This window comes from Oryza glaberrima, chromosome 3, assembly GCF_000147395.1.
Source record: "Oryza glaberrima chromosome 3, OglaRS2, whole genome shotgun sequence".
Classification (NCBI taxonomy): Eukaryota; Viridiplantae; Streptophyta; class Magnoliopsida; order Poales; family Poaceae; genus Oryza; species Oryza glaberrima.
In genome coordinates, this window is record NC_068328.1 from 273,620 (window position 1) to 299,400 (window position 25,781).

General features: G+C 39.9%; 3 protein-coding genes across 7 annotated transcripts; all 3 read right to left on the minus strand.

Moving 5' to 3' along the window:
- Nucleotides 1-3,575: 3,575 nt before the first annotated feature.
- LOC127766574 (uncharacterized) lies at nucleotides 3,576-9,959 on the minus strand. Of its 3 annotated transcripts, XR_008016252.1 has the most exons (9): nucleotides 9,581-9,959; nucleotides 9,073-9,322; nucleotides 8,489-8,550; nucleotides 6,221-7,748; nucleotides 6,039-6,142; nucleotides 5,708-5,957; nucleotides 4,695-5,602; nucleotides 4,368-4,473; nucleotides 3,576-4,038 (listed from the first exon to the last, which is right to left on the minus strand). XR_008016252.1 is itself a non-coding variant. In XM_052291653.1 (7 exons), exons 2-7 carry the CDS (start codon nucleotides 9,221-9,223, stop codon nucleotides 5,058-5,060), a joined length of 2,640 nt encoding a protein of 879 aa, XP_052147613.1. In that variant the 5' UTR covers nucleotides 9,224-9,322; nucleotides 9,581-9,959; the 3' UTR covers nucleotides 4,480-5,057. The 3 variants fall into 3 exon arrangements, 2 of the variants coding, with proteins under 2 accessions (XP_052147613.1, XP_052147614.1); XM_052291653.1 differs by lacking the exons at nucleotides 3,576-4,038; nucleotides 4,368-4,473 and having other exon boundaries at nucleotides 4,480-5,602; XM_052291654.1 differs by lacking the exons at nucleotides 3,576-4,038; nucleotides 4,368-4,473 and having other exon boundaries at nucleotides 4,480-5,602; nucleotides 9,073-9,334.
- Nucleotides 9,960-12,533: 2,574 nt separating this feature from the next.
- LOC127766576 (protein PAIR1) lies at nucleotides 12,534-17,357 on the minus strand. Of its 3 annotated transcripts, none has more exons than XM_052291657.1 (11): nucleotides 17,214-17,357; nucleotides 16,935-17,142; nucleotides 16,107-16,257; nucleotides 15,697-15,837; nucleotides 15,518-15,570; nucleotides 15,123-15,422; nucleotides 14,655-14,714; nucleotides 14,433-14,566; nucleotides 13,853-14,027; nucleotides 13,541-13,619; nucleotides 12,534-13,252 (listed from the first exon to the last, which is right to left on the minus strand). In XM_052291657.1, exons 1-11 carry the CDS (start codon nucleotides 17,270-17,272, stop codon nucleotides 13,140-13,142), a joined length of 1,473 nt encoding a protein of 490 aa, XP_052147617.1. In that variant the 5' UTR covers nucleotides 17,273-17,357; the 3' UTR covers nucleotides 12,534-13,139. The 3 variants fall into 3 exon arrangements, with proteins under 3 accessions (XP_052147617.1, XP_052147616.1, XP_052147615.1); XM_052291656.1 differs by having other exon boundaries at nucleotides 12,570-13,252; nucleotides 14,433-14,572; nucleotides 15,697-15,834; XM_052291655.1 differs by having other exon boundaries at nucleotides 12,570-13,252; nucleotides 14,433-14,572.
- Nucleotides 17,358-17,933: 576 nt separating this feature from the next.
- LOC127765489 (branched-chain amino acid aminotransferase 2, chloroplastic-like) lies at nucleotides 17,934-22,516 on the minus strand. Its single transcript, XM_052290402.1, has 10 exons — nucleotides 22,316-22,516; nucleotides 21,562-21,650; nucleotides 21,286-21,460; nucleotides 20,988-21,164; nucleotides 20,753-20,884; nucleotides 20,408-20,506; nucleotides 19,742-19,858; nucleotides 19,369-19,464; nucleotides 18,953-19,065; nucleotides 17,934-18,314 (listed from the first exon to the last, which is right to left on the minus strand). The coding sequence occupies exons 1-10, from the start codon at nucleotides 22,412-22,414 to the stop codon at nucleotides 18,194-18,196; spliced, it is 1,218 nt and encodes a 405-aa protein (XP_052146362.1). The 5' UTR covers nucleotides 22,415-22,516; the 3' UTR covers nucleotides 17,934-18,193.
- Nucleotides 22,517-25,781: the final 3,265 nt, after the last annotated feature.

Genomic DNA, 25,781 nt, shown 5'->3' on the forward strand with positions numbered 1-25,781 from the left:
CATATCATTGCTAGCCGATTAGTTTATACTGGATTATATTGTTGGTATATTTTATTATCATCAGCCGATTGCCTTTATATTATTATCTACATTGGACATATAGCCGATTGCTCAAAACCCTATCACTATCGGCTGGTATCGGCATCGGCTATTATCGGCATCGGCTGGAAATACTCCGTCGGCTTGTCAGCATATCGGCTGTTTGATCTACTGTTTACATATCTTGTCAGTTGCAGAATCAAACTGACTGGTACGTCCGCATCTCACCAACTTTTGGACCTGCACTAGAGCTAAGCAGATCTCCCAGGCCAGTGTGTGTTTCTCGTCAACATCTGCTCAGTAAACCTAGACAATTGGGCTGGAGATTGGGCCGCACCAGTGCGATGGACGCCGTTGGCTGCAGCGTCCAGAGCTGGACGCGGTTCTTCCGAGCGTCCAAACCTGGACGCTCTTGCTAGTAGCGTCCTTCCTATTTTTCTAAATACCGCTACTGATTTACTGGTTATTTAATTTCAGATCAATTAATTATTACAAATAAAAAAATCGGTATAAGTATTCTATTAATCCTATTAAGCCCTGGGCCGGGATGTTACAGGCGTTATACCCGGTTTTACGGTTAAGAGATATAATTCAAGGGCGAAAGATAAGGGAGGCAAAATATACTTGTTCCGAATAGGAATAAGCATGAGCTTGAGCTGATAGCAGGCAGGACAGAGGCTTGGGCTACACCGTATGCTGGGTCGTTGCGCTGCTAGTGGAAAAGGAAAGGAGACTTGAGTTTAAGAAAGGAATAAGTTCACTGTAGGTCCCTTAATTTGTCGTCGAATCTAAATTCGTGCTTGAACCACAATACCAGATATAATACATCCCTCGACTCCTCAAACCAGTACACATAAGGTCCCAAAGCAGTTTGGATAGCGGTTTCGGCTAACGTGGCGCCTACGTGGCTGGATTGACCTGATCTTCGTCCTACGTGACAATGACGTGGACTAGAAGTAATATATATATAATGTGGGGCCCATATGTCAGTGTGTCCCACCCCTCGTCTCTATCTCCACGGGCCGACGGTGACTGTTGGTCTGCTCTTGCTACTTGTTGACTTGGAGGAGGCAGACGAGGGTGTCGAAGCCTAGAAAGATGCAGCGGAGAGGTTAGATGTGGCGGGTCAGGGCGTAGATGGCGGCCTCCTGGGCGGTCTTGAAGGCGAAGCCACTGGCTTGGGAGGCCATGCGGGCGGCGCTGAGGTGTTACTTCTTCTTGAGGTCGCGGAGCTTCTCGATGAGCTGGTTCTTGGTGAACTGAAGAAGAGACACCACTTGAGGTGCCTTGCCGCGTCGTGAAGTCGAGGAACCCGCGCAAGATGAGGAGCTCCTTCTCGTCCGTCCAAAGCCGTTGGAACAACCGCCTCGAGTCCTCCACCCCCCACCCTAGGCGGCGGCGGAATTGCACCGATGGGCTCCGAAGGGTGAGGCAGGGCGAGGAGTCGGGGGAGTGGGGTAGCAGCGTGGTCTGGGTTGGAGCCATCACTGTCGGTGCCCTCATCATCCTCCTCCTCAGCAGGGAGGAGTGGGAGGCGAATCAGGCGATGGCTGACTTTTTATCTCCTCCGCTCTGCCCACGGCCTGCCCCTCTTCTTCGCCTCGCTGCTCCGCCTGCCCCTGCTCTGCCCACGGCCCACCGTCGCTCCACTAGCCCCTCTGCTCCACCCCGCCGCCTGCTCCAGCCACCGCCCGTCGCCCGTTCAGGCCACATGTAGTGGAGAGAGAGGATAGAGATAAGAATGGAGTAGTGAGGCTGACATGTGTGGCCACATGGATCCCACCTTTTTTATTTTTTATGTGTGTAACTGATATGTAGGCCTTACAGGTTTTATTTGTTATTTTTAACTAGCATGGTGGCCCGCGCAGATTACACGACTAACATCATTATATTTTCTCTCATATAATAGCATATATGTTTTCTCATTATATTATTAAAATATATTACAATGACAACATAATTTTAAATTTTGCAATAACTTTACAAAACTACCAATGTGTAATATTCATATTGTATTTTATATATGTGTTAGTTATTAATTATTTTTAATATCAAATTTTAGTTATTTGTAAATTATATATATTCCTATATGGACTCTAGACTTGTCTTTTAATATTTCTTTTTTTAAATTCTGAATTTTTATTATTTCTAATTATATTTCTATGTGGACTCTAAACTCATCTTTCAATATTCTTTAATTTTTAATTTCAAATTTCAGTTACTTCTAAATTGTATTCCTATATTGACTTTAAACTCTTCTTCCCATGTTTTTCTTAATTTTGAATTTTTGTTATTTGTAAATTGTATTTTTATACGGACTCTAAATACTACTTTTCATTTTATTATGTTTATTCTGAATTTTAGTTAGTTTTAAATTCCTATATGGACTCTATACTCTACTTCTAGTATTCCTTATTTTTTAATTCCGAATTTCTATTTTTTTCTTAATTGTATTTCTATATGGACTCTATACTCTACTTCTAATATTCCTTATTATTAATTCCGAATTTCTATTATTTCCTAATTGTATTTCTATATGGACTCTATACTCTACTTCTAATATTCCTTATTTTTAATTCTAAATTTCAGTTATTTCCTAATTGTATTTCTATATGGACTCTAGTCTCCTCTTCTAATATTCCTTATTTTTAATTCCGATTTTCAACTATTTCTAAATTGTATTTTTATATGGACTCTAATCTCCTCTTCTAATATTCCTTATTTTTTAATTACAAATTTCAGCTATTTCTAAATGTATTTCTATATAAACTCATCTTTCAATATTCTTTAATTTTTAATTTCAAATTTCAGTTACTTCTAAATTGTATTCCTATATTGACTTTAAACTCTTCTTCCCATGGTTTTCTTAATTTTCAATTTTAGTTATTTGTAAATTATATTCTTATATGGACTCTAAACTCTACTTTTAATTTTATTATGTTTATTCCGAATTTTAGTTAGTTTTAAATTCCTATATGGACTCTATACTCTACTTCTAATATTCCTTATTTTTAATTCCGAATTTCTATTATTTCATAATTGTATTTCTATATGAACTCTATACTCTACTTCTAATATTCCTTATTTTTAATTCCGAATTTCAATTATTTTCCTAATTGTATTTCTATATGAACTCTATATTCTACTTCTAATATTCCTTATTTTTAATTCCGAATTTCAGTTATTTTCCTAATTGTATTTTTATAGACTATAGTCTCCTCTTCTAATATTCCTTATTTTTTAATTTCGAATTTCAACTATTTCCTAATTGTATTTCTATATGGACTCTAGTCTCCTCTTCTAATATTTCTTATTTTTTAATTCCGAATTTTAACTATTTCTAAATTGTATTTTTATATGGACTCTGCCTTTTCTTTTTCTCCGATTAATGTGAGAATTTATAGATCATGAGAGTGAACGTGGAGGCTTTTTTTCTATTTCTTTAATAATATAATAGATATTTAATAATATAATAGATAGACATATACACAGATTGAAATGTAACTTAAACACCAATGTCAATGTCACGAGCGACATAATCAAAGAAGGCATGTAGACGGGCGCCGTCTTCGCCTTGATCCAGAGCCGTCGTCGCGTGGCTGCCGCCTCCTCCCGACTCCCGAGCTGCCTGCCGCCGAGCGACTGGCCCCGCGCCGCCCCGGCGACCCCTTCCCGTATCGCCTATCCTCCGCCGCCGCGTCCGGCCACCTAACCGCGCTGGTTTCCCTGGTTACCCATCCCGTGCCGCCTCACCTCCGCCGCTCCCCGCCGTCGCTACCACCAGCATCGATCTGCCCTGCTACCCCTTCCCGTGCCGCCTCTCCCCATCGCAGCTGCGATCGGCCGCCTCACCGCGCTGTCATCTGCCCCGGCTACCCCTTCCCGTGCCGCCTCTCCTCCGCCGCTGCGACCGGCCCCGCGGCCGGCATCGGCCCCTTGTGTACTTGAAAGAAACCAGGGTAGAGTGGCCAATAGAACTATTGTCTTTCCGAATTGCCACTGTGTCAGAATAGAGAAACACACAAAGGTTTGGTCATCTGTATATGGTTTAGATTTTTCAGCAATGCTATATCAAAGTATTGTGTTCCTCATATCTTGGATTGTAGTATTTCCTTTCAGGATGTAAATGTTAACTCAAGGGACCAATAGCTTCGATAGAATGGTTCAACTGACATCACTTTGATGGTAAAAATGGTAAAATATGACAAGCAGTTTCCAAAATTCTTGCACCTAAGTATCTTCAAGAGCACCTGCTTTGTTTATTCATCTGTTGTAATCCTTTAAAAGGATAAAAAAAAAGACTCAGCTTAAAATGTATAAATTGTTACCTAGAGCATAGCACCAGCTGGCACATTTCTGGGACAATCAGGAACTTAAATTACTGATATCCTAGTGGATCAGGATGATTCAAAGACTAGAAGTAAATTTGTATACCTGCATTCATCAAATGCCAGCCTAGCATTAAGGTCCTTCAAACAAGAAAAAAACTGAAAGCTTACATTCTTTGATTTGCTATATATGCCAAACACATGCATGCTTCGCTGAAAATGTATCCTTTGATTTTTTTCACACGCAACTGTACAATGTTACACACATAAATGTATACAAGAACACACACGAGGGACTAGAAGAACAACACAAGATTGTTTAGTCACCTGCATAATATCATGCTTCTGCTGCAATAGAAGTACACTCTGCAGAATTACCACCTTCCAAATCTGTTAAACCTATTTGCAGTGCATGGCTGAGGAATCTGTGGCATTATGCATTTATGCTGCACTGGCATCTTTCAGGTCAGGAAGATCCAACTGTGCTTAAGCTCCCAAGATGTATCAATCAAATTGACAAGCAGTCAAAGAACACAATACTTGTGTGGTCCTCTTGATTCTGCCATGCAGACAGCTTACTGTCAGCAATATAACTTCTACTTATGACTTATGAGTCATGGCTCTACCCATTCTATATCCTGTCTACAAATAGCAGAGAAAAGCAACAGCAGTGATTAGGGAATTGAAGCTTCAAATCAACAAATCATTAGCAACCTCTTCTAATAGTTCATCTAGCATGAACTCCCATGTATCAACAATAATCTCTTCACTGTCCGATTGAAGATTCATCCAAGTGCCATCTTCCAGATCTATGTTAACTAGCTGGTTCAATGTTCTCGGAAATTGATTATGGAGATGTCTCTCGATATGCTTATTTATTTCTTGGATGAGGTTCTCTCCCATTGGAGGTGGCTGTATCTTGTGCATGAGAAAAGATAAGCAAGGAGGGTTTCTAAAATATGTCTCCTGGATTATTGTTATAGCTTCACAGATACAATCAAAAGGGAGCTTTAGATCATCTGTTTGATTGCCTTGGTGTAGTTCTTCAACCAAGCAAGGACTGATCAATTCATCTTCTAGATACCACACCTCTAGATTTTGGTATGTGCATAGTTCTGATAGCTCCAGCATTGCTTTTATGTAACTTAGCCTAGCATCCTCGTCCTCCCAGAAGACCCATTGGTCTGATATAACATCTGGTATGTGGGGCCTGATCATATCTTGATACAACTCACCTGTGGATAATTGTAAGACCAAAAGACATCAACTTTAGATTAGAACACATACTTTCTTAAGGCCAACAGGAAATGTAATTTCGATATGTTTAGATGAGAAGTTACGTTTTATCATAGTTTCACGGTCAGAACTGTCAACATCTTCATGGAAGAATGGATCAAGGACAGATACAGGGCTGGGTTGCTCTTGCTTTTCATGGTTCCGTTCGGATGAAATTTGTGATATAAGTTCAAGTGATGCACTTGATCTGGGAGTTTTTGGCTCTTGGTGTTCTAGGCTCTCAACCAAATTCTCAGGATAGCTCAGCAACATCCCTGCATGCTCTCTGCCAGGTTCGGCTCCTTCAATCAGTTCCTGCAGTGTAGATAAATACATTATAACTCAAACAACAATGGAGACCAGATGGAATATCACTAAGTATTGGTGTGAACATACTAGTGGTGAGTTACATGTACACTGCTCTTTTAGGGTGGTCCCTTCACTGCAAATCGTTTCGGAGCAAGCCGGCTTGTCGATTTCTTCAATATGCATAATGTCACCTGCAAATATTTCTTTGTGCTTAGAGAAGAGCCACGTAATATTTGATAATTTTAATGACTATGGTATTATGTACTCACCATCTTGTGCAGTTTCTTGTTTCATGGAGTATCTATCCTGATCAGCCTTACCATCTAGTACTTCACTATTACCACATGCAACACTCCCTGAATCTTCATCAGACAGATTTCTTTCTTTTGTATATTCTGTCCTCTCATCCTGTTGAATGGCAGAAATATTTATCTCTTCGGGTGAAAGGTCAATGCAGCCTTTTAACCTGGGGCTACTCCTAGGTGATGATGCGTTGCGTTGAGGGAGGGAAAGCATTCCTATCAAGGACTTTGAGGTATGAACTGTTGGAGGCTTGGTTGTATGACTGTTATACTCTAGAATGCCTGTCAGATGTTTCTTCGCCTCTTCATAGAAGATGGACGTATCCTTTGATGTAATTATGTCGCCGTTAATTTCACCTAGTCCATCATTCCTTTGCTTTTGCTTACCATTGGTCGAAGGTCTCAAATTGTCCTTATCTGATTGTTTAGAATCCGTTCTGACTTTAAAGACTGAATCATTGATCCATTGTGAATCTCTTTGTAAATCATCTTCATACACTGATGGTCTTCCTCTTCTAGTATCACCAGTCACAATTTTGAATCTCCTCCTGACTTCCTTAATTGAAAATTTAGAACTCTCTGTTGCACTGTATTTTGGAGATTGAATTGTGCATGATTGCTGATCTAAACATGTAGAGGCTGTAGCTACAGTAGTATCGATCCCTCTTGGATTTGGCTTTAGTATAACTATTTTGTTAACCATCTTACTACTATTAGTTCCTTCTGATGTACCCTTTATAATTGATTTATCTTTCCTCCAGAAAAAGATATTCCTGCCCTCTTTACTATGTGTTTTGATGGCTACCTCGTGCTGTTTTGAATTCTTAGTATTTTCACCTTTTTCAAGAATTTTCCTTGGCTCTAACTTGGTCACTACCTGTCTGTTTTGATTATTTTGGGTGTTCTCCTTCTCCAAAGTATGCGGACTCGGTTTCTGAAGTGTCTTCAAGAAAAGTTCCTTCTCTGGGCTTAGCATATCTGGTGCATCTACTAGTTTGTTAGATTGATAAGATCTGCTGTCACAAATATATTTTTCATAGAAATGCTCCCTTTGCCCCCAGTCTGGAGATTCCTCATAAGCACGTTGACAGGGCACACTCTTCAACTCACTAAGCTTTGTATGGATATGGGACTTCAATTCTGGACACAGTTCACTCTTATTTTTGCAATCATCACGGTACCCATAGAGTTCTCCCACAAAATCTGCTAAAGAAAGTTCAAGATCATCTTCTTCTGCCTGTTTCATGGATTTGGAACCACTTGGATCCAGCAAACCAGATGGAGAAGCCATGGCTGTGCTTGTGCTGTGACTTTTGGCTCTGTTTTGTTTGGTGCTCTGCATTGAACTTTTTTCCAGACAGACATCATGTCCCAGGTCAGCTAATATTCTTTGAACCTCTTCGTTGGGAATCTTTTTCACCTGTTTTACCTTACCCAGCTCGTCCTCCATGAGTCTTTTGACAGTTTGTTTCCTTGTGTCGCATTCCTCTATGTTCTGAGAAATATAAGAACAATACACTTATTCCAGGAAGTAATCTTTAACATGCATCAAAAGAAATAGGTAATACTGTCCACATGATAAACATAAGCTTGATGGAAAGCTAGATCAGTTAAAACTATTTGATGTTTACCATGCCAACATACACTTGAAGCAAATCTGGTTTTAGAACTCACCCAACTGATTATAATGCAAAGATTGCTAGTACTGTCTACTCAAATTTTTTCTTCTCTGCTGGTTAATGCAGAATGCTTGAATCAAGTCCCTTTCATCAAAGAATGGATAATGGTTGCTAAATCCAAGCCTACACATGATACGTAGGCAAAAAGAAGTATACGTGGGATCATTGTGTCATGCTTTTTTTTTTTAAGTTTATTATTTCACAACTTGCATTAAGCTAAACTTTCCCGTGCATGTTTTCGAAGCAGTACCAAGTTCACATGTTGCATTTGGATTTTGGAGGACTTCTTTTCTCCATACTTGCTCTAGATATGTTCTGGCTCTGAAGAAAACACTTAGCATGAAGGAATTGACTGCCCTTAACATCAATATGGCACTTTCAGTTCCATGCATCAAAATTATTTTGTTACACAAGTAACTGAATAGTCAAGTATGGTTAGGATCACTAGAATTCTGTTGCATATTCGTGGTGTTAACAAAAGCAGACAACAGCAACCACCAGCATGAGCATCTATGGTTTTTACCATTAAAACTACATACTTACTAAAAGAACTTACATCCTCCCCATATTCATCTATTTCTTCAAAGTCCCTGGATTTCTTTCTTGAGTGCCTCCTACCTGCGACCATGCAGAGTTGTAAGAAGATATACAAATTATGATAACTAAATATTTTTCTTGAATGCCTTCATATTTGCCAGATGATTCTGGAATGTAGATTAGAGGGATTCATTGACAGTCTATGACATCAGAAAAATGTTTACTGAAGGTCAAATATCATAGATTGATTGTATTGCCATGCAGGTGTTGCATTACTTATATTGCTGCACATAGTTGACACTATTCCACAAACTGCTTAGTAATGGTAATCAAACAAATGAGAAGCAAAATTGTCGACTTTTATATTTACTGACAGTAATCAGTTTTTTTTTCTCTGGAGTTAATAATAATAATGTTTTACATATTCTGTTTTCAGTCTCTTGTATAGCAGATGACCACAATGCATATTAAATTTCAAAACCAATCCTCAGAGTTCTACCAGCAAAGTAAGTGGCTCAGATCATGATCACGATCCTATTTGCATTGTCATCATGTTCATCAGGTATTACATTTTACTTTAACCATGAACCTGGAGAGAATTACCTGCAAGCCCACCGAAAGTGTGCCTTCTGCTTCCTTGCTTCCTGTCCAACAGAAACTTGGCGTCACGTCGGAAATAGAGCATGCCGATGAGGCCCCACATGCAGCCTATGTTCTCCTGACGCCTAGCCAGTCTTTGACTTCTCTTCCCCATGTTAGTTGGCTTGTTCCTCTGCACTTTGCAATTGAAATATACCTGATGTTCTCTGCAGTTTAGTTCATTGAGCTAATCCTCTTGCAGCATGTTTGGTTCCTGAGAGAAACTCTGCAGTTAGCTGACGAACACTTAGGATTCATCCCGATGAACCATGCATGCCAAGAATGAAAGAACAGAAGAAATGAGATTTTGAGGAGCAAGAGAAGATGAAATGCAGCAAACTGGCAGCATAAAACCAACAGGTTCCAGTGTTCTGTTATTAATTTGTGTACTGTCAAAACCAAGCAAAATTATCAAAGGAAGATATGCTAAAAACTCCTCAAATCCACAGATATTGCTTCATGGGAAACTTACTTGATAACCGAGAGATCGCAGGGAACTTCACCACTCTGAAGTCTGAACCAAGAAACCAGATGAAGACGAGCATTAAAATTCTTCAGGACATGTTGTTGGCCATGTGAAGAGATGCTAGGACCTGAGCTGTGCTTCCTTTTGGCAACGATGACGGAAGGAATCAGAAGCCTTTCTTGCACAAGCCTCGGTCAGTTCTAGTAGCTTTTCCTCTCTCCCCTCTTCTGTTTTCTGTTACTCCTACTTCTCTTCTCGCCCTGCTGTGAAGAGTGGAGTGGAGCGAAGGCAACACTAACTAGGTAAGGTAGCTAATGGCGCTGTAGCAGCCCACACCACATGGCATGCACAAGCAAAATGGACTTTCGGCCAGTGTCCCACGCACCACTTTTCCCCACTCGCACAAAAAGTAATTGCTAGCTGCAGGCAAAAGCTGAAGCGAGCCTTTGATAAATTCTGTGTTGAGCCTGTAGCAATGATATAATCTCGTGGGTTTGTAGTTGTAGGTGCCCAGATATGAAAGTACCATAGGAGTATATGAGTATAAAGAGATTGGTTTTGCACTGAGGGTGATTGATATCTACCGTTTTGTTTGTTCTGTTCTGCTAGTGAGAGCCCAAAAAGGGCTCCATCTTGTCAACTAGTAGTATTGAGATGGTGATGGCATGGAGATTTTCTTAGCTACGGATAGAGTTGTCCACCAACAGCTAACCGTGGCATATCAGGTTTTTGTCGATTTGTTTACAGGAGGGCAAAAAACAATTGAGAGTGCTTGCCATTTCCAATACGTATCTTCTCAGTTTTCAGTTCAATTGAGAGTGGATTACTCCAGTAATTGATTATGGCTAATTTAGTTCAGAAATGGATTAGGGCGAGAAGAGTTGGTCCAACACAAATGAGTGGTGGACCTAGCAATTTCAGTGGCGTATAAAAGGTCACTTGCCTGGGGTGCACTGCACTGGAGCCTGCAGGAGTGCAAGATGGAAAATGGATATGCGTATTTCCGCAATTAAACTAACCTCACTTGTGTTCTACGGAAGGGGGCTATGATGTGGATTGCGATGCTGGGTTTGGATATCTTATCAGCGAGTCGATAGAATTAGATGGATTGTTTTTTTAGGCACATCTAACCTCAATCTGGTTGGTCCTCCCCGCCAAATCTTCATTCTTATTTACGACCGAATCAGCAACTGAATTGTCTAGCACATCTTGACTTGCAAGCCTACTCTACTCATGCCATGTGTGTTGCGTCTGATACTTTGCTGTATTGGATACTACTGCTACGAGTGCAATATGTTGTTCTCTTCTATCTGATCATTTGGTCCTACCCAGATGCAATACTAGATTAGTATGTCTTAAAATGATGTCTCCAGAAGGAAACACGTGCGGTGCTTAATTTCTTCAAATTTTACACTATGCACGACCAGGGTTATTGGCCGCTAATTAAATTGCAGCCCTGATTGCCTGAAGGACACTGAGTAACAGAGTAACCAATGACAAGTGAGCCCTACGAATCGCCCGTGGCTCATTATCAATTTATGAGCAATTGCTAAACTGCTAATTAAAAGTATGTGCCTTCACATTCTGCGAGTCAGTGATTTGCTTTAATAATCTCTTGCAAAGTTAGTGCACCTTAATCCTTAGGCCTTGCTTGGTAGTTGTAATGATAAAAGAAGGCGTGGGCTTTGATCCTCAGAAATGTGTCGGCGATCCGTTGTGCATGTGCTTGCTCGCGACAGTGTTCACCTGAAGGTAGGGTAGGGTACCCTGGCTGGAATGGATTATTATTTACTAGTACTACTGTTCAGCTCAAATGGCCTGTCCATTCTCTCATCTTATCTAACCTCCCTTTTTTTAGAAGGGTTTTTTTATCCAACCGGATATATGTAGTTTTTTTAAGCTAAAAACTTAGCCTATCAAAAAGAGAACTTAGTCCTCAAATGACCTAATCTGAAATTCGCTCCTGTGGAGATTTAAACTCAGAACCTTAAGATACTACTCAGGTCACTGCAACCACTAGACTACGTGTCCTTTCTCCCATCTGATCTGACCTCCCTACCAGGCACAGCCACCCCTCCCTCCATCATTGCTTCATCTTTCTTGTTAAACCTGGCCAGGCAAATCGGTTGGAAAACCTAATAACTAGGTTTGGCAAGATATCTAATAAAACAAGAGAGTGCTGCTCGCTCTGTAAATTAGAGAGGCAACTCAAATAAAAATCCCTTTGCTTATTATTCCTGATGCCCACATACCGGTTATTAGACTAGTGATGATGAAGTACGCTAGTACTGTCCAACGAACTTTTCCCGACACAACAAACACTGTGTCGCTGTCTTATACTCCTAACTTTTTTTGTTTTGTTTTGTATAGAGTTGTCAGGTGTCTCATAACTTCAGTTTACAAGTGGGGAGGGCAAACATACTACAGTGAGATACTATACTAATGAAGACGTCAGTGTAGCGACATCATTTCATTAACAGGGAGACTCTGTCCAAGTACTAAACAACAGAATAGTCGTACTGATGAGCATTTTAGAGGAGATGATGGTGCAACGGTTGCACTAACTACCGACTACAGCAGGGGTATCTATCTATGATTAACCCGATACCGTTTGTCGCTCTCTCTGTCTCTGTCTCCTGAATCCTGATACGTAGCATCATTGTTGATGGAGTTTATATATCCTTTTCAGTTTTCACACACATTCAATGGCTGCTAGGGAGATGGATATTGGGACAGCTTGTTATTGCGTCAGTCATGAGCCGCAAATGTTGTAGCAATGCGTGCTGCGCCTGTCGCAATCTCAAACAGGCGACGTTAATTACTAATAATCCGTATTATACTAACTGAGATTTGGTGAGCACTACCAAACGATACTCCCAATCTGCACTGGACTGGAATACTGGATCCCGCATATGCATCTTTCTCTATCTGAACTGAAATGCCAGCGAAAAGGCTGGCAGGCACCTGCTGCTTTTTACCTTTAGCCTCCCCCAATTTTTTCACAGGTCATATGAAAATCAAGGACATTTTCGAGACGAACAAGCAGCAAACACAAATAATATGCAGGAGGCCATCACAGAGAACGTACGTGCAGGTGCAGCGACTGGTTTGTCGGTCCCGGGCATCATCGCTTCTCCTTCACTTCCATGACAACTCAACTGAACTGTACCGAACCGAACCGGCATGACATGAATGCCAGCATAGGATGCTACTCCAGCCTGCTGTCTGCCTGTTCTATAGCCAGGTGCGAAAGTTGACAGATATATAGGAATGGCATCAGCTGGTTGCTCTACAGTATGTGCGAAAAGTGGTGTCTGTTTGTGATGCGGTACAGCATTCGGCAGCATGGTAAGTTAGTTGTCCACTCGACCTCCCAACAACAACCGCAACAATAACAACAGCAGCACTGGACAGCAGGTTCTAGCTCTCTAGTTTAGTGGTTGATTTACCTTTTAATTTCGTCTTGTCGTAATCTTTATCTCTTTCCTTTGTTTGGCTTTATGTTAAAACAATCAGTCAATCTTGAGATGATGATGACGATGCATGCGGCGTTACCATTAATTAGCTAGGATGCGAGCACGATGGACTGCATCTCTCTCCTCCTCCTCTTCCTCGCCCTCCGCAGGATCTCCAGGCCCTCTTCGGTGCCTTGCTTTGTCACTTTCCACTCCTTGCTACCTGCACCATATGTTCACATGTGCACCAACCCGTAAATACTAGCAGTAGCAGTAGAAGGGTAATCAAACGCAAACTGTAAGTAAATTGTAGATGATTGAAACTCTACTCTATTACGCAATCACTCGCCATGACAGCCGGCAAAGCAGATTCAGTGATTGAAAGCATCGTTTTTAATTGTTGGTTGCATGGAATTCAGCTCTCTTATCCCCTAGATCTCCCGCTGGGTTTCATCCATCGAAAAGAATGCACCCTGGCTTTTCGAGGGGAAGTTCAACGGTTGATAGCTACCTGTTTCTGTCTTCAAAATCACGCAGGACGCACGTCCTTCACTGTCATCATCCGACTCGATGATTATGCTGACTGGTGCCTGCATTTTGCATTCACAAGCAAGCAAACATGATCACGAGTTGAACATAAGGCGACCACCTACTATCTTTATTAAACCTGCGTGATACAAAGCTATGCCACTTTGGTACATTCAGTTATATTGATTTTAGAACATTACCAATTAGAGCAAGAGATGCTTCTTGTTAACAAATTGGCCTTGTAAACATGTTCTTTCGTTACTGATACAGAAAGGAGCAGGGCTGCATGGCTTACCTTCTTTGCTGGCACTTGTATATTGACCTTTCTAATCGCTACCTCTTCCTGTTTAGGTGCCACCCTGTAGTAGCTCGAAGCAAACGGCTTTTGTGGAGCTGCTTTTACCTTTCCCTGCTCCACCTTTGGCTTCAGATCTGTCACCTTTGCAGGATAAACCAAATGTGCAGAAAGCCTGACATTAACAAACAATCCTCGTCAGAATAGAAAATCCAACAAAGATCCGAAGAAGAACAGTTGGTAGCTTAAGTCTTGCTAGTAACACAACTCGAAGGAATGCACCGACACAATTCCTTCCAATAAAATGAGATAATGTTCCAGTATACAAAATTTAGAATAATTACTATCTAGTAGATTTAAACTGGCAGTATTTAACCAGCTTCGTAACGAAACCAATGGAATATTAATCATTCTTTTGAATTGCTTCTAACACTTGATTTTAAATAGGATCTCAAGGATTTAAAACCGATTTGAATTTGATTCCATCAAGAGGCCTTTCAGTTCAATTCTCCATACTATAGTAGTGATAAATACATAGCTAATGACTGAACTATGTAAGGAGCCAAGAGCAGAAAATTACACTTTTGTTTCAGGTAATTGGTTCATCCGGGACCTTCCAGCTGCTACTGGTGCTCGGTTCATTGGAGACCTTCCAGCTGCTATTGGTGTCTGGTTAATCTGGGTCCATCCATTTGAAACTGGTACTTGGTAACTCTGGTCCTTCAGCCAAGACCAAAAAGAAGTTAGAGAAAGATACTGGAAGACTTATGGCTAAAATTACTTGAGTCATGAATTTACATACTGCCATCATTTGCATTGCAGCAGGCCTACTATTGACAGACCTGATAGCTCTAACAACCCCCTGCGCAAACAGGCAAAACACAATCAAATATAGACAAAAACATCACATTGGTTGCCTTCACTATGCGAATTGATGAGGTTTGAGCATGACAAATTTAAGTTCACGCAGACTTGTGCCTGCTCCTTCAGACATCATCAGACTCATAAAAACCGAAAACTGAAAGATATCATATACTGAATATATTGGACGTTAGGTTCTCAAGTATCATGAATAATTGAATATAGAAGAAAACTTTAGGTAACTATGCTTATATGGAAACTTAACTGTCATATTTGGATATACCAGAAAAAAAATCACATGCTCATACACAAGAATGATAATCATTTATATGCAAATGATAGTTTTCAGAATAATTTGTAGACACTTGGACAGTTGGACTTATCAGAGTTGTATCAAAACTGGAAGTACCTCCATCTCTTTTGTAAAAACTCTGAAGACGTCACACCGCAGTTGTCTTATATCTGCTTGCATTTGTGTCTGCAGGGTTGCAAGAGTCGAGGATATCTCATTCGATTTGCTGGCATTAGAATTCAGAACAGTTGTCTGATCACCCTGCAGTTGTCTTGCTTGCATTTGTGTCTGCAAGGTTGCAAGGGTCGAGGATATCTCATTCAATTTGCTGCCTAGAGAATTCAGAACACTTGTCTGATCAGGATTGTGTTTTGTGCTGCTTCCAAAGAGTGCTTTGAGATCGTCTTGTCCCTTAAGCTGTGATAACACGGTAGTATGTTAACTCTGACGTTGCACAAAAGAAAAGGAAAGAGGGAAAGTGGAGAAAATGCTGAACCATCAATTATCCTTACAATTTGCTGAAGTGAGCTTTCAAGGACAGCAATCTTTTGCCGTATGCTACCAGCTAAACATAAAAAAATAATTGCTTTCAGTTCCAGTTGCTGAACAAGGACAGAAATAGAGTGCAGAAATTCATAGACAAAACAGAAGTTGCACAATAACTCTTTATGACTGAAAGTTAGGGGCTTACAATCTAATGATGCCTCCTTCATGGCTCTGTTTAACTGCATTACATCACTTTGGACTGAGTCTACCACCATCCCCATCTTATGTACTGAGCTTGCCAGATGCTGAAATTTGCGCTCAACATCCTCATTAGTAACCTGACCTGCTGATATACCCATCTGTCAGTTATACTGATGAGAAAATACTATGGCAGTACAACAACTTAGTGATTTGGAGTCCAGATAAAGAATGATTTCAATTGAACTTTCTATTATAAAAGCATGCAGCGATCATCTTACATTCTATGCAGAATAGAAAAACAGAACCCAGTTGGAAAAAACAAAGTGTGCCTGGAACTCAGGTGAAATGCTGCTATTCTGGTATAAACGAAATGAAGGATATATGAGATGTAGTGCGTGGGTCTTGAGAGTTTACATCTAGTATCTGCAATGGAGGGGTTCCAGCGGTGCATTGGGTTGCTTGGTACTTTTGCCAGTTGCAGCTGAGACTCTTCTCGCGCGCAAGAAGCTGAACTGGCTGGTAAAGAGGACATCCTCTTGGATGAGTCATCATGCAAGCCAAATCTCTGTACAACAATGAAGACATGAATGAATGTTAATGGGCAAGATACAAAACACTACACATGCCATTTCTAACTAGTCAAGCTGTAATTAGATGCACAGGTACAGAAATCTCAGTTTGTGATGCACCAATGATGCTTCCATGAATAATGCAAAAGTAATTTATGAGGAACAGGCATTCATGTAATGAAATCGTGTAACTGCATGTATAAGGGTGGGTGTCAATTGCAAACAGTTTTACAGGACAGACAAAAACGGAGTTCAATTCCCTGATTTATCAGTGCAAGCGTGCAGCAAGGTGGTGGGCAGCAGAGTGAGCAATTTGTACCACTAGTAATCAAAACAAATCTGAAATTGCAGGAACAGCCTACTCATAGTAATTGGACCTTGCACTATCTATTAGTCGTTCTGCAGCATACATTTTTTTTTTTTTGCAACTGCGACCAGAGATAAAAAAAAACTGACAAATGCTGTATCAATACTGAATCTGATATGGATTTTCACCAAAAATCCACAAGGCAATTCAGCGGAAGACTCTGATAAACACCGAACAACAAACAGGGACAGGAGTGAGTGGAATCCCCAATCAGTAAGGCACCGAAAAATACCAAAATCCATTGGGCGGCAGAAACAAGAGCGAGGGGGAGAAAGAGAGGAGAGGAGAGGAGAGGTGAGGTGAGACCTGATCGCGGGTGGGGGAAGGGAGGAGGGTGAGGAGGTTGTCGTCGAGGGAGACCTGCGAGAACTGCGACTGCGAGTGCAAGAGCGAGGCGGAGGCGCCCTGCGAGAAGGACTGCTGCGACTGCGAGAGCGGCTGCGACCGCGGCTGAGACGCCACCGCCACCGCCACGGAACCGGAAGCCGACGCGCCGCTGCTCCCTCCGGTCCTCCTGAACACACCACACCACCCCACCATGAGCAAAAACACAACATGCATGAGCGTTGAGCAGAAGGGGATTACCGGGGAGGGAGGACGGAGATGGAGGCGATGTCGCAGGCCTTGTTCATCTTAAGCTTCATGCCGCCGATCGCCGCCGATCGCCGTAGCCTTCTCCTTCGCCGTCGCCTTCGCCGGGGAGAGAGAGAGAATATTCGCAAATTTGAATTTCTTCCTGCTCTGCTTGCTTTCTGGTGGGTCCCTGTTCTCCGCCTTTTATAGGCACCACAGCTCCCCGTGTGGGCCCGCCCTTGCGCATGGCAGCTCTGAGGCTGACACATGGGGCCCGAGTTTTGAATAATTGCGGCTATGTCATGTATGGGTGTGTTTAGTGCACCGAAACATAATTTTAGGATGTCCCATCATTTGATAAAATGTCAGAAGAGGTTTTCGGATATGAATGAAAAAACTAATTTCATAACTCACCTGGAAACTGCGAGACGAATTTATTAAACCTAATTAATCCGTCGTTGTCACATGTGGGTTATTGTAGCAATGGCTAATAATGTACTAATTAGACTCAAAAGATTCGTCTTGTGATTTCCATACAAACTGTGCAATTATTTTTTTCTTTTTTTATCTATATTTAATGCTCCATGCATATTTCCAAAGATTCGATGTGATGTTTCTAAGAAAAAAAATCCTGGGAACTAAACAAGGCCTATACAAAATTAACATTCAAATTGCGGCAGAGAAGAAATTAGGAGTGCTCTGCTATGCAACTGCAAACACAACTCAAAACAGGAATACATCTCTTGCACAGATTCAAAACAAATAAGGTCCAGTCTTTTTTTATTTGAGATTTTCTTGATACTAGTATTTTGTGATAACAGGATACATTAGCACACTGTTCTTGTGATCAGAACTTCAGGAGCACAGGACTAATAGTATATGGGCAATTTGTTCTGACCATAAAAAGAACAACATTTTTTATTATTTTGCATTATTATCGGATCAATGCGCCAAATACCCCCAACGTATACAGCGAGAAGGGAGGTACATGATCACTGGTTTAGTTCCACAGTCCAGCCCATACAATCGTCCACATGACCCATCTGGAGGCTTGTAAGTGAAGTATACAGCTGCTGACACACCACGCCCACTCCTTGGTTGCCATATTCCACCCTGCAAGGTTAGCAGTACAATTTTCGGCTCTTATATGTCTTGTCATAACTATCTCAAGAACAAACTTAGCATAGTTAAATATCTCATTTTAATGCGTGCGGCAGCACGACTCCAATTGCTCTACAATTATCATGGGCAACCAATCCCGAAAGATCTCAAGTTTATAGCTAACTGACCACCTGCGCGTGTAATACTACATTCCATATCATGTTGCATTTCGGCTTTTCTAAAAACAGAGAAAATGTTGACTCTCAGACCAAACGCTGGTAAAGCAATTGGTGGTGTTTGTAACAGGATGACATGATCATGCCAGGTAAATGTTGAGGTAATAATTACAAAAAAAAAAACCCTAAGAAATGATCACAAGTGAGAAAATCATATCAGCATGGTGAAAAGTTAAGGAAAACCTAGCCTATGAAACACGTAGCTAATCCAAGGTCTTCTTCACCAGGTTTTATTTTTACCGAGGTAGTACCATTTGTTTTGGTGCTATTTCTAGTAGAGTAGTAACTAACTAATCCAGTCTTATCCCGAAACTGCTGTGATATGTGTTCTAAAGACATTAGCTGCAAATTTTTACTGCATCAAATAGCCATATTGCACAGCAAGTAAGCTTTCAAGCAAAGCAGAAGTTTCACCTTTGCCCCAGATAAGTTATGCTCCCCACAGGGGACACCACAACAGCTGTTCCCGTGCAGAAAACTTCATCAGCTTCAAGAAGCTCATCCACTGACACAAGGCGCTCCTCAACCTTACAGTAAGTTAACATTAATTAAAGCTACATAACATTAACAAAAGCATTTAAATAACATATTTTTTCTTCCTGTAATCAATGAGGAAATAACCCTATGATGGGCCAACAACAGCTCTTCCAGGCCACTAGGAAAATAGGATCTGGTTAATCATTTAAGTAAACTTGAGCTACTGGTGAAAACAAGAATTTAATTTGGTATTGTGGAATGGTAACTGTAAAAAGCTTATCTCAAATTCACAGGTAAAATGCACTAGGCAGTCATTTCTTTCCTGGTCTCCATGATGCTGATGAGTAATTTACCATGAAGCCTTTTCTCTGAGCAACTTCAAGAATACTTTTCCTTGTTATACCAGGCAGTATGGTTCCTTTTATTGCTGGAGTAGAAATAACATTGCCCTGATGCGGGAAAATAACATGATTACGACGATAAAAAAAAAAAGAACCTAAACGAATTACACATCCTAAGGGAACTTGTGCCATTTCACTGCATAAAACCTAAATAAGCATTGGCCAAATGGGAACGCCTAATCATGCAACAACAAAAAAATATCGATTAGGTTGTAATTGACTAAGTAGTATAACATCATGCGCTTCGCTGAGGAAAAACTACTTCTGACTACAGCTACTGAAAATATTTGCTAAAATAAGCATAGGTATAAGAGAAGGATCATACTTTCACAATAAAGATATTGCACGAAGACACTTCTTCCAGATATTTCTTGTGAACGGCATCTAGATAGAGGACATCTGAATATCCTTTCTGTTTTGCAATCCTCTGTGCTTTTAATACCTACATGGTGGCAACAAATATGGAAACTGAGAAACCATAAGATTAAAACTAAAACAGTGTGAGTAATAGCACATAATGTATGTATATATGCTAGAATATCAGTATTCAGTAAACAAATCATCACTGACTGACTCTAACTTCCATTTCAGGCTAATTTTACCACAACATCACTTCCTCACAAATCACAACGAGTGAGATTTTCCATTTCCGGTTATTTGTCTCAAGGGGAAAAAAATTAAAATAAGCCGTGAGCTGACCATTTGAAACTAAATAATATGAAATCCACATAGATATCCAACATAATAGCTTCATAGGAACAAAAATGTTTACATTTTAAGTTTCGAATTCAATTACTCTTGAAACAATAGAGAAGCCTAACTGCGTAAGCAATAGAATTTAGAGGGTACATAGTTACATGCTGTACATATAGCAGAATAAGCAATAGCCAATAGGTAAGTACATAGTTGCAAATATAACTAACTAGATGATGGCCACAGAAGCTGTAAATTAAATAGTTGTAGCTTTCATAGATGCAGTGCCAGAAGTTACCGAGGCATAGTTTCCAATGGTTTTCACTCCGCCAGTTCCACCAGGGGCAGCACGGTGAAAGTTTTCTTCTATAATCAAGTTAATAGGGGCTAAACCTTCCTGTAAATCAAAGATAACAAATTTAATCAGCATGTATGGTAGTTTACAAAGATAACAGGGGATGAATTTCTATTCTTGGTGGAATCAGGAATCGTGATAGCAAATCTGCTTGTGATGTAATTCCAATTCCACTATCCTATAATCACTGCAAAAGGAATATTATTTCCCTAGGATACATGGTTCTTTACATATTGGATGAGTTGCTCGAGTATCTGGTGGAAGTTAAGTTAAAAACTTAACACAAACCTTGAAATAGTTCCCAACAGGGGAGACAAAAATCATAAAGGTATACTCAGGAGCAGGTGCAAGACCAAGGACAGCTCCACTTCCCATAAGCAGCGGCCTTATATACAGGGAGCCTTTACCGGTTGGGGGCACCTACAAATATAGTACATTAAAGAGAGTGACAGGATTATGAAGACAAAAGATTGTTGAATGCAGAACTTAATCCAAGAGCATAGGAAAACATAAAATTTCTTACCCATCTTTTATTTGCCAAAACGGTTTGCTTTACTGCATCCACAAATTGTTCAAGAGTTGGTGCAGGCATACACATCCTCTCTGCACCATTTCTCATCCTTATGGCATTCTCCTCCGGACGAAACAGCAGAATGGATCCATCTGTTTTTCTATATGCCTTTAAGCCCTCAAACAATCCCTATGTACGAAAATAATCACTGTTTAAGCGCAGTAAATTCATTTAGGACTTCAAAGAGTACCTATTTCACATGTTACCAATGTTTGAAGTTCCCAATCCACTGTAGAAACTCCCTACTAACCTGTCCATAATTTAAGACTCCAGCAGATGGGCTCAGTTCTATAGGTCCAAATGGTACCATTTCTCCTTTGGAAAAGTTCCCATCTGGCCCGCATTTTGCAATATACATAAAATCTGTCTGGACAAGGCCAAAACCGAGGTTCTCCCAGTCCAAATCAGCCACCGCAGAGGTTTCCCTGCAAGTTATACGATCAGGACAATATTTATCACTTGTGGACTTGATTGAAACGTAACCCATGGCAGTGAGACTTGTCATATACAGTTCATATTTACATACATGTAGTTAGTTGCTAGAGAAGCTTCGCATCCTATCGCGCAGTGAGCCTTGGAGAAAGGAGGTGGCACTGAATAAGTGTGATTCTTGATCTGCAGTAGCAAGAAGAGGTGGGGAAAAAAAGATATTCTTCTATCAGATCAAAAGGCCATCGAAAGTTGAAGATATTTAAACCCGGATGCATCTTTGCTAGTAGTAGGAAATACAATATGACAATAAATCAGACGAGGCTTGAATCTATGCATGGGATGGGACCAGTAGGGCCAATCAAGCACAAATTTCACTCAAAAGGACCAGAGAGATGGCATCTACTCTACAGCACTAGAGTCTAGAGTAGCCACTACCACACGCCAATGAATGATACAGTAGACAACTTAGTTGTGCCTGATTCATTTATTTAGGAATTCAGATGATGACAGTCCAGAACAAGGAAAATAGGGAAAACGAACAGCTTTGTTATGGTAATGGTCATTTAGCCTAAACCTTTACAAGTAACCAACAATTAGAGCTAAACGCCACGTCTTAATCCCTTCATGTATGATTAGACGCTCGAATCGCTGGGCAACAACTAGTTAGGAGATTCACTGTTTAAAAAAAAAAGAGGGAGAAAAAGAAGAAAAGGTTCGCTCCCCATTCTAGTTCAAAAGTATCCACTCACGCAGGCAGGCAGCAAGTAGTAGAAACGCATGGTATTGCAAAGCGAAGACGAGAAAAATAGGTGGGGAGGGAGGCGAGTTTGAGATTGAGAAGAGAGTACCGGAAGCGACGGCGTGGAGAGAGAGAGGTGAGGACGCCGCTGGCCGGCGAGCGGCGGAGACAGCGGGAGGGCGCCGCGGGAGGTGAGGTGGAGCTCCATTCGGTTTGCTCTCCGATGGGTTTGAGCAGGCGGCGGCGGGGGGCGAAGACAATGGCAATGCGGCGGCGGCGGCGGCGGAAACCGTCGTCGTCCGAATAAAATAGCGGCGGCCGCGAGCGCAAAACACACACAAGGCTAACTAGTTGGTCCCACCGGTCATTGACTCGCGGGACCAGCTGCCGCAGCCATGCCTTGAGCTCGGCCAGATCCGGCGCCTCGTGGCCAGCTCCGCCAGCCACGACCTCGCCGGCGGCCAGCTCTGGTGAGAGGTTCACCGGCGAGTGCGGGCTCCACGCCGAGAATTCCGGCCGCTGCCTCCTCTGGTGAGTCCTTTCTTTTTCTGTTTTTTTTTTGAACGGTACTTTTCTTTTTCTGTTGTTTGTCTATGTGATGCGTTTTTCAAATATAATCACATAAATTTAAATTTGAGTAAAGTGTACGGGCGGTACTTAAACTTGTAGGGGTGTGTTATCCGGGTTCCTAGACTCTCAAAATACATATCCAAGCTCCAGAACTTATCATAATGTGTCATCTAGATTCTAAATCGCCACAACCTCTTCAGGATCTTACGTGACGTTAACGTGGTATATGACACAACTCTACAAGTTTAAGAACCGTCAATGCACTTTACTCATTAAATTTTGAGTAAATTCCACCAACTATATTAGATAAAACTATGGCAAACTATAAAATTTATTAAAGATTTTGTATCACAAAATTATAAATTTAATGTAAAAAATATTTTAAAAAATTATATATGTTTTTAAGATGGTTTTGTGAAATTTATTACCATTATTAGATTTTTGTACATGCCTAGCTTTCCAATAGCTGATTTTTTTTATATGGGTGTATTTGATAAATGGGTTATAAGAGGTAGGTTTGAAAAGATACAAGAGGTGCGAAGAATGGATGGTTAAAATACAATATTATCCTTTAAAGGGTGAAATAATATTTTCCTATCCGCCAAATAATTAGATATGTGAGTGATTTTTAACAGGTGGTCAAAATTAAACAATTAGAACGAGCTAATACTTCCTCTATGCTTTTTCTAAGTTGGGTTAGCTCGAACATTTGGGAAAGAAGGTATTAGACAGGTAGCATCCATAAGGTTGTCTTCACCTCTCTTTTTTCTCTTTATCTCACTTATTTATTTAATACATTTATTTTAAAGTATATGTAGGGTTAATTCTTATATATTAAAATTATAAGTTAATACTTATTATTTTTCTCTCTTATTTATACTATGAGAGCAGATATATAGTATTATTGATGGAGATCAAAGCCCGGGCCACAGATTGAGAAGGAGAACTTGGGTACACAATGGAGATCAATATGCATGGGAACATAATACCTCTGTTGTAGGTGTAGCAGCAGCTGAACAACCATTGTGCGCCATATATATCTGCAAATTAATTAAGCTCTCTCTCTCTCTCTCTCTCTCTCTCTCTCTATCTCTCTGGGTGCCTTAATTTTAGCTAACTATGAGTACGTATTTGCCTCGATCTCGCACCACAGCTGCTTAATTAAGTGCTTAATATATGAAGGTAGCTATATATGCCTATGTTGCGCGGAGGGGTTTATATAGATCGAGAGAGAGATGACATCATTCATTGACATGCATGCAGCACTTAGTTACTATACATTCGTTTTAGAGTTAGGCAAGCCAGCGTACTGAGAAAGCAGATAACATTAAATGAGAAAGAATTATGATTGATTGAGAAAATAAAGTAGGTAAATAATTTAAATGGTGAAATTAATTAACGACGTGATTTGTTGATAGGAGAAGTTGTTGTTATATTTTAAGATAAAATTTAAAGGATAAAAGTTGTTATATTTTGAGATGGAGGGAATAATAATTAATAATTGATATCTGTTTTAAAATATAGCTACCTATACATGATGAGATATTTCCTAATAATATAAATCTGAACAATATGAAAAATGTGCTATGTTTTAGGATGGAGATAGTAGCTAGTTTACGATTATGAACTGAGCTTTTTGTGTTATACTATAAAAGATATAGTTAGCTCTCCCGGCCCAGTTGCCCACGTTGCTCACGCCCTTTACTTTTAAATAATAATTTATCTCTACTATTATACTATTATAAAAATTAAAGATGTTTCTACTAATACTTTGGTACGTAGTTCGTATCTGAGTCGATTTTTAAGTTCGTTCACTTTTAAAAATATATAAGGAGTCGTATAAGAAATCCTTTTAAAAAATTCGCATGTTAACTTGTGACGAGAGTCAAACTCCTAATTGCTTTAGAATTGACCATCATCCCAATAAAAGTTCCAACTTATATATCAATATTATCAAAAAAAATCTCATATACCTTCTAGACAAAAAAAATTCTGACAATTATATGAATAAAATAGCCTTTACCCGTTGCAACGTACGGGCATTTTTCTAGTTAGTAGAAATATGATAAATTATAAGTCATGTTTAAAGTTTATTTATGATAAAATATGTTATAACAAAACAAATGATATTTTTATAAATTGTTTTAGATAGAATGAATGATCAAATATGATGTCAAAAATCAACAATGTTAAAAAACGAAGGAAACAATAAGTTCATTACTACAGTATGAACTGACTTTTGGGTCAACGGCACTAGCTACACTCGTCAAAATCCACTAGATGCATGGCAAAGAATTTCGGTACCCGGTTCCTTTTGTCTTTATATGATACTTCCTCAGTTACAAATGATCATCATATTATTAAATATTAAAACTTTTAAATTGATCATCAACCCTAGTCCTTTATTTAATATGCAGTATTATCGTATTTGTGGATACAAATTAATTAAGTATGCATATATGCAGGGGTAGTTAAGCACTGTTTCTAGTGCATCCAGGGAGTTAAAATTAAAGTCCCATATTTATGGATTTTACCTCACCATATACTCAACTTAAATGAAATTAGTTATATCACCGTGTATAGCAAATTATTTATACTATGTATAGATATATATATCTAGTATAAAGTGGGGATTTTTTATCCATCTACATTTTTTTATTATTCTTCTTTAGCGAATTTTCTATCATCTAACCACCTTTTATTTTTTTACTTTTCTATTTTTATCGAATTTTCTGTTTTGTTGGGATCGCACAACAACCACCTTTTTCTTTTTCTTTTTTTTTTTTTAGCGTGAGCGAGCATTTTTTTTTTTTTAAACGTGCGCTGCGTGCTGTATGAGCCAGGGATGAAAAGGAGGATGCCTGTGCTTTTATGACAGTAAAGTAAAGATACGGAGAAAATAAGCTTAGCTTTACTTTTTTTTTATGATAGAAGAGATATAGAGAAAATAAATTTAGTTTTCCTTGATGTTGGTGAAAGAACTTATACAATAATTAAATAGGAAC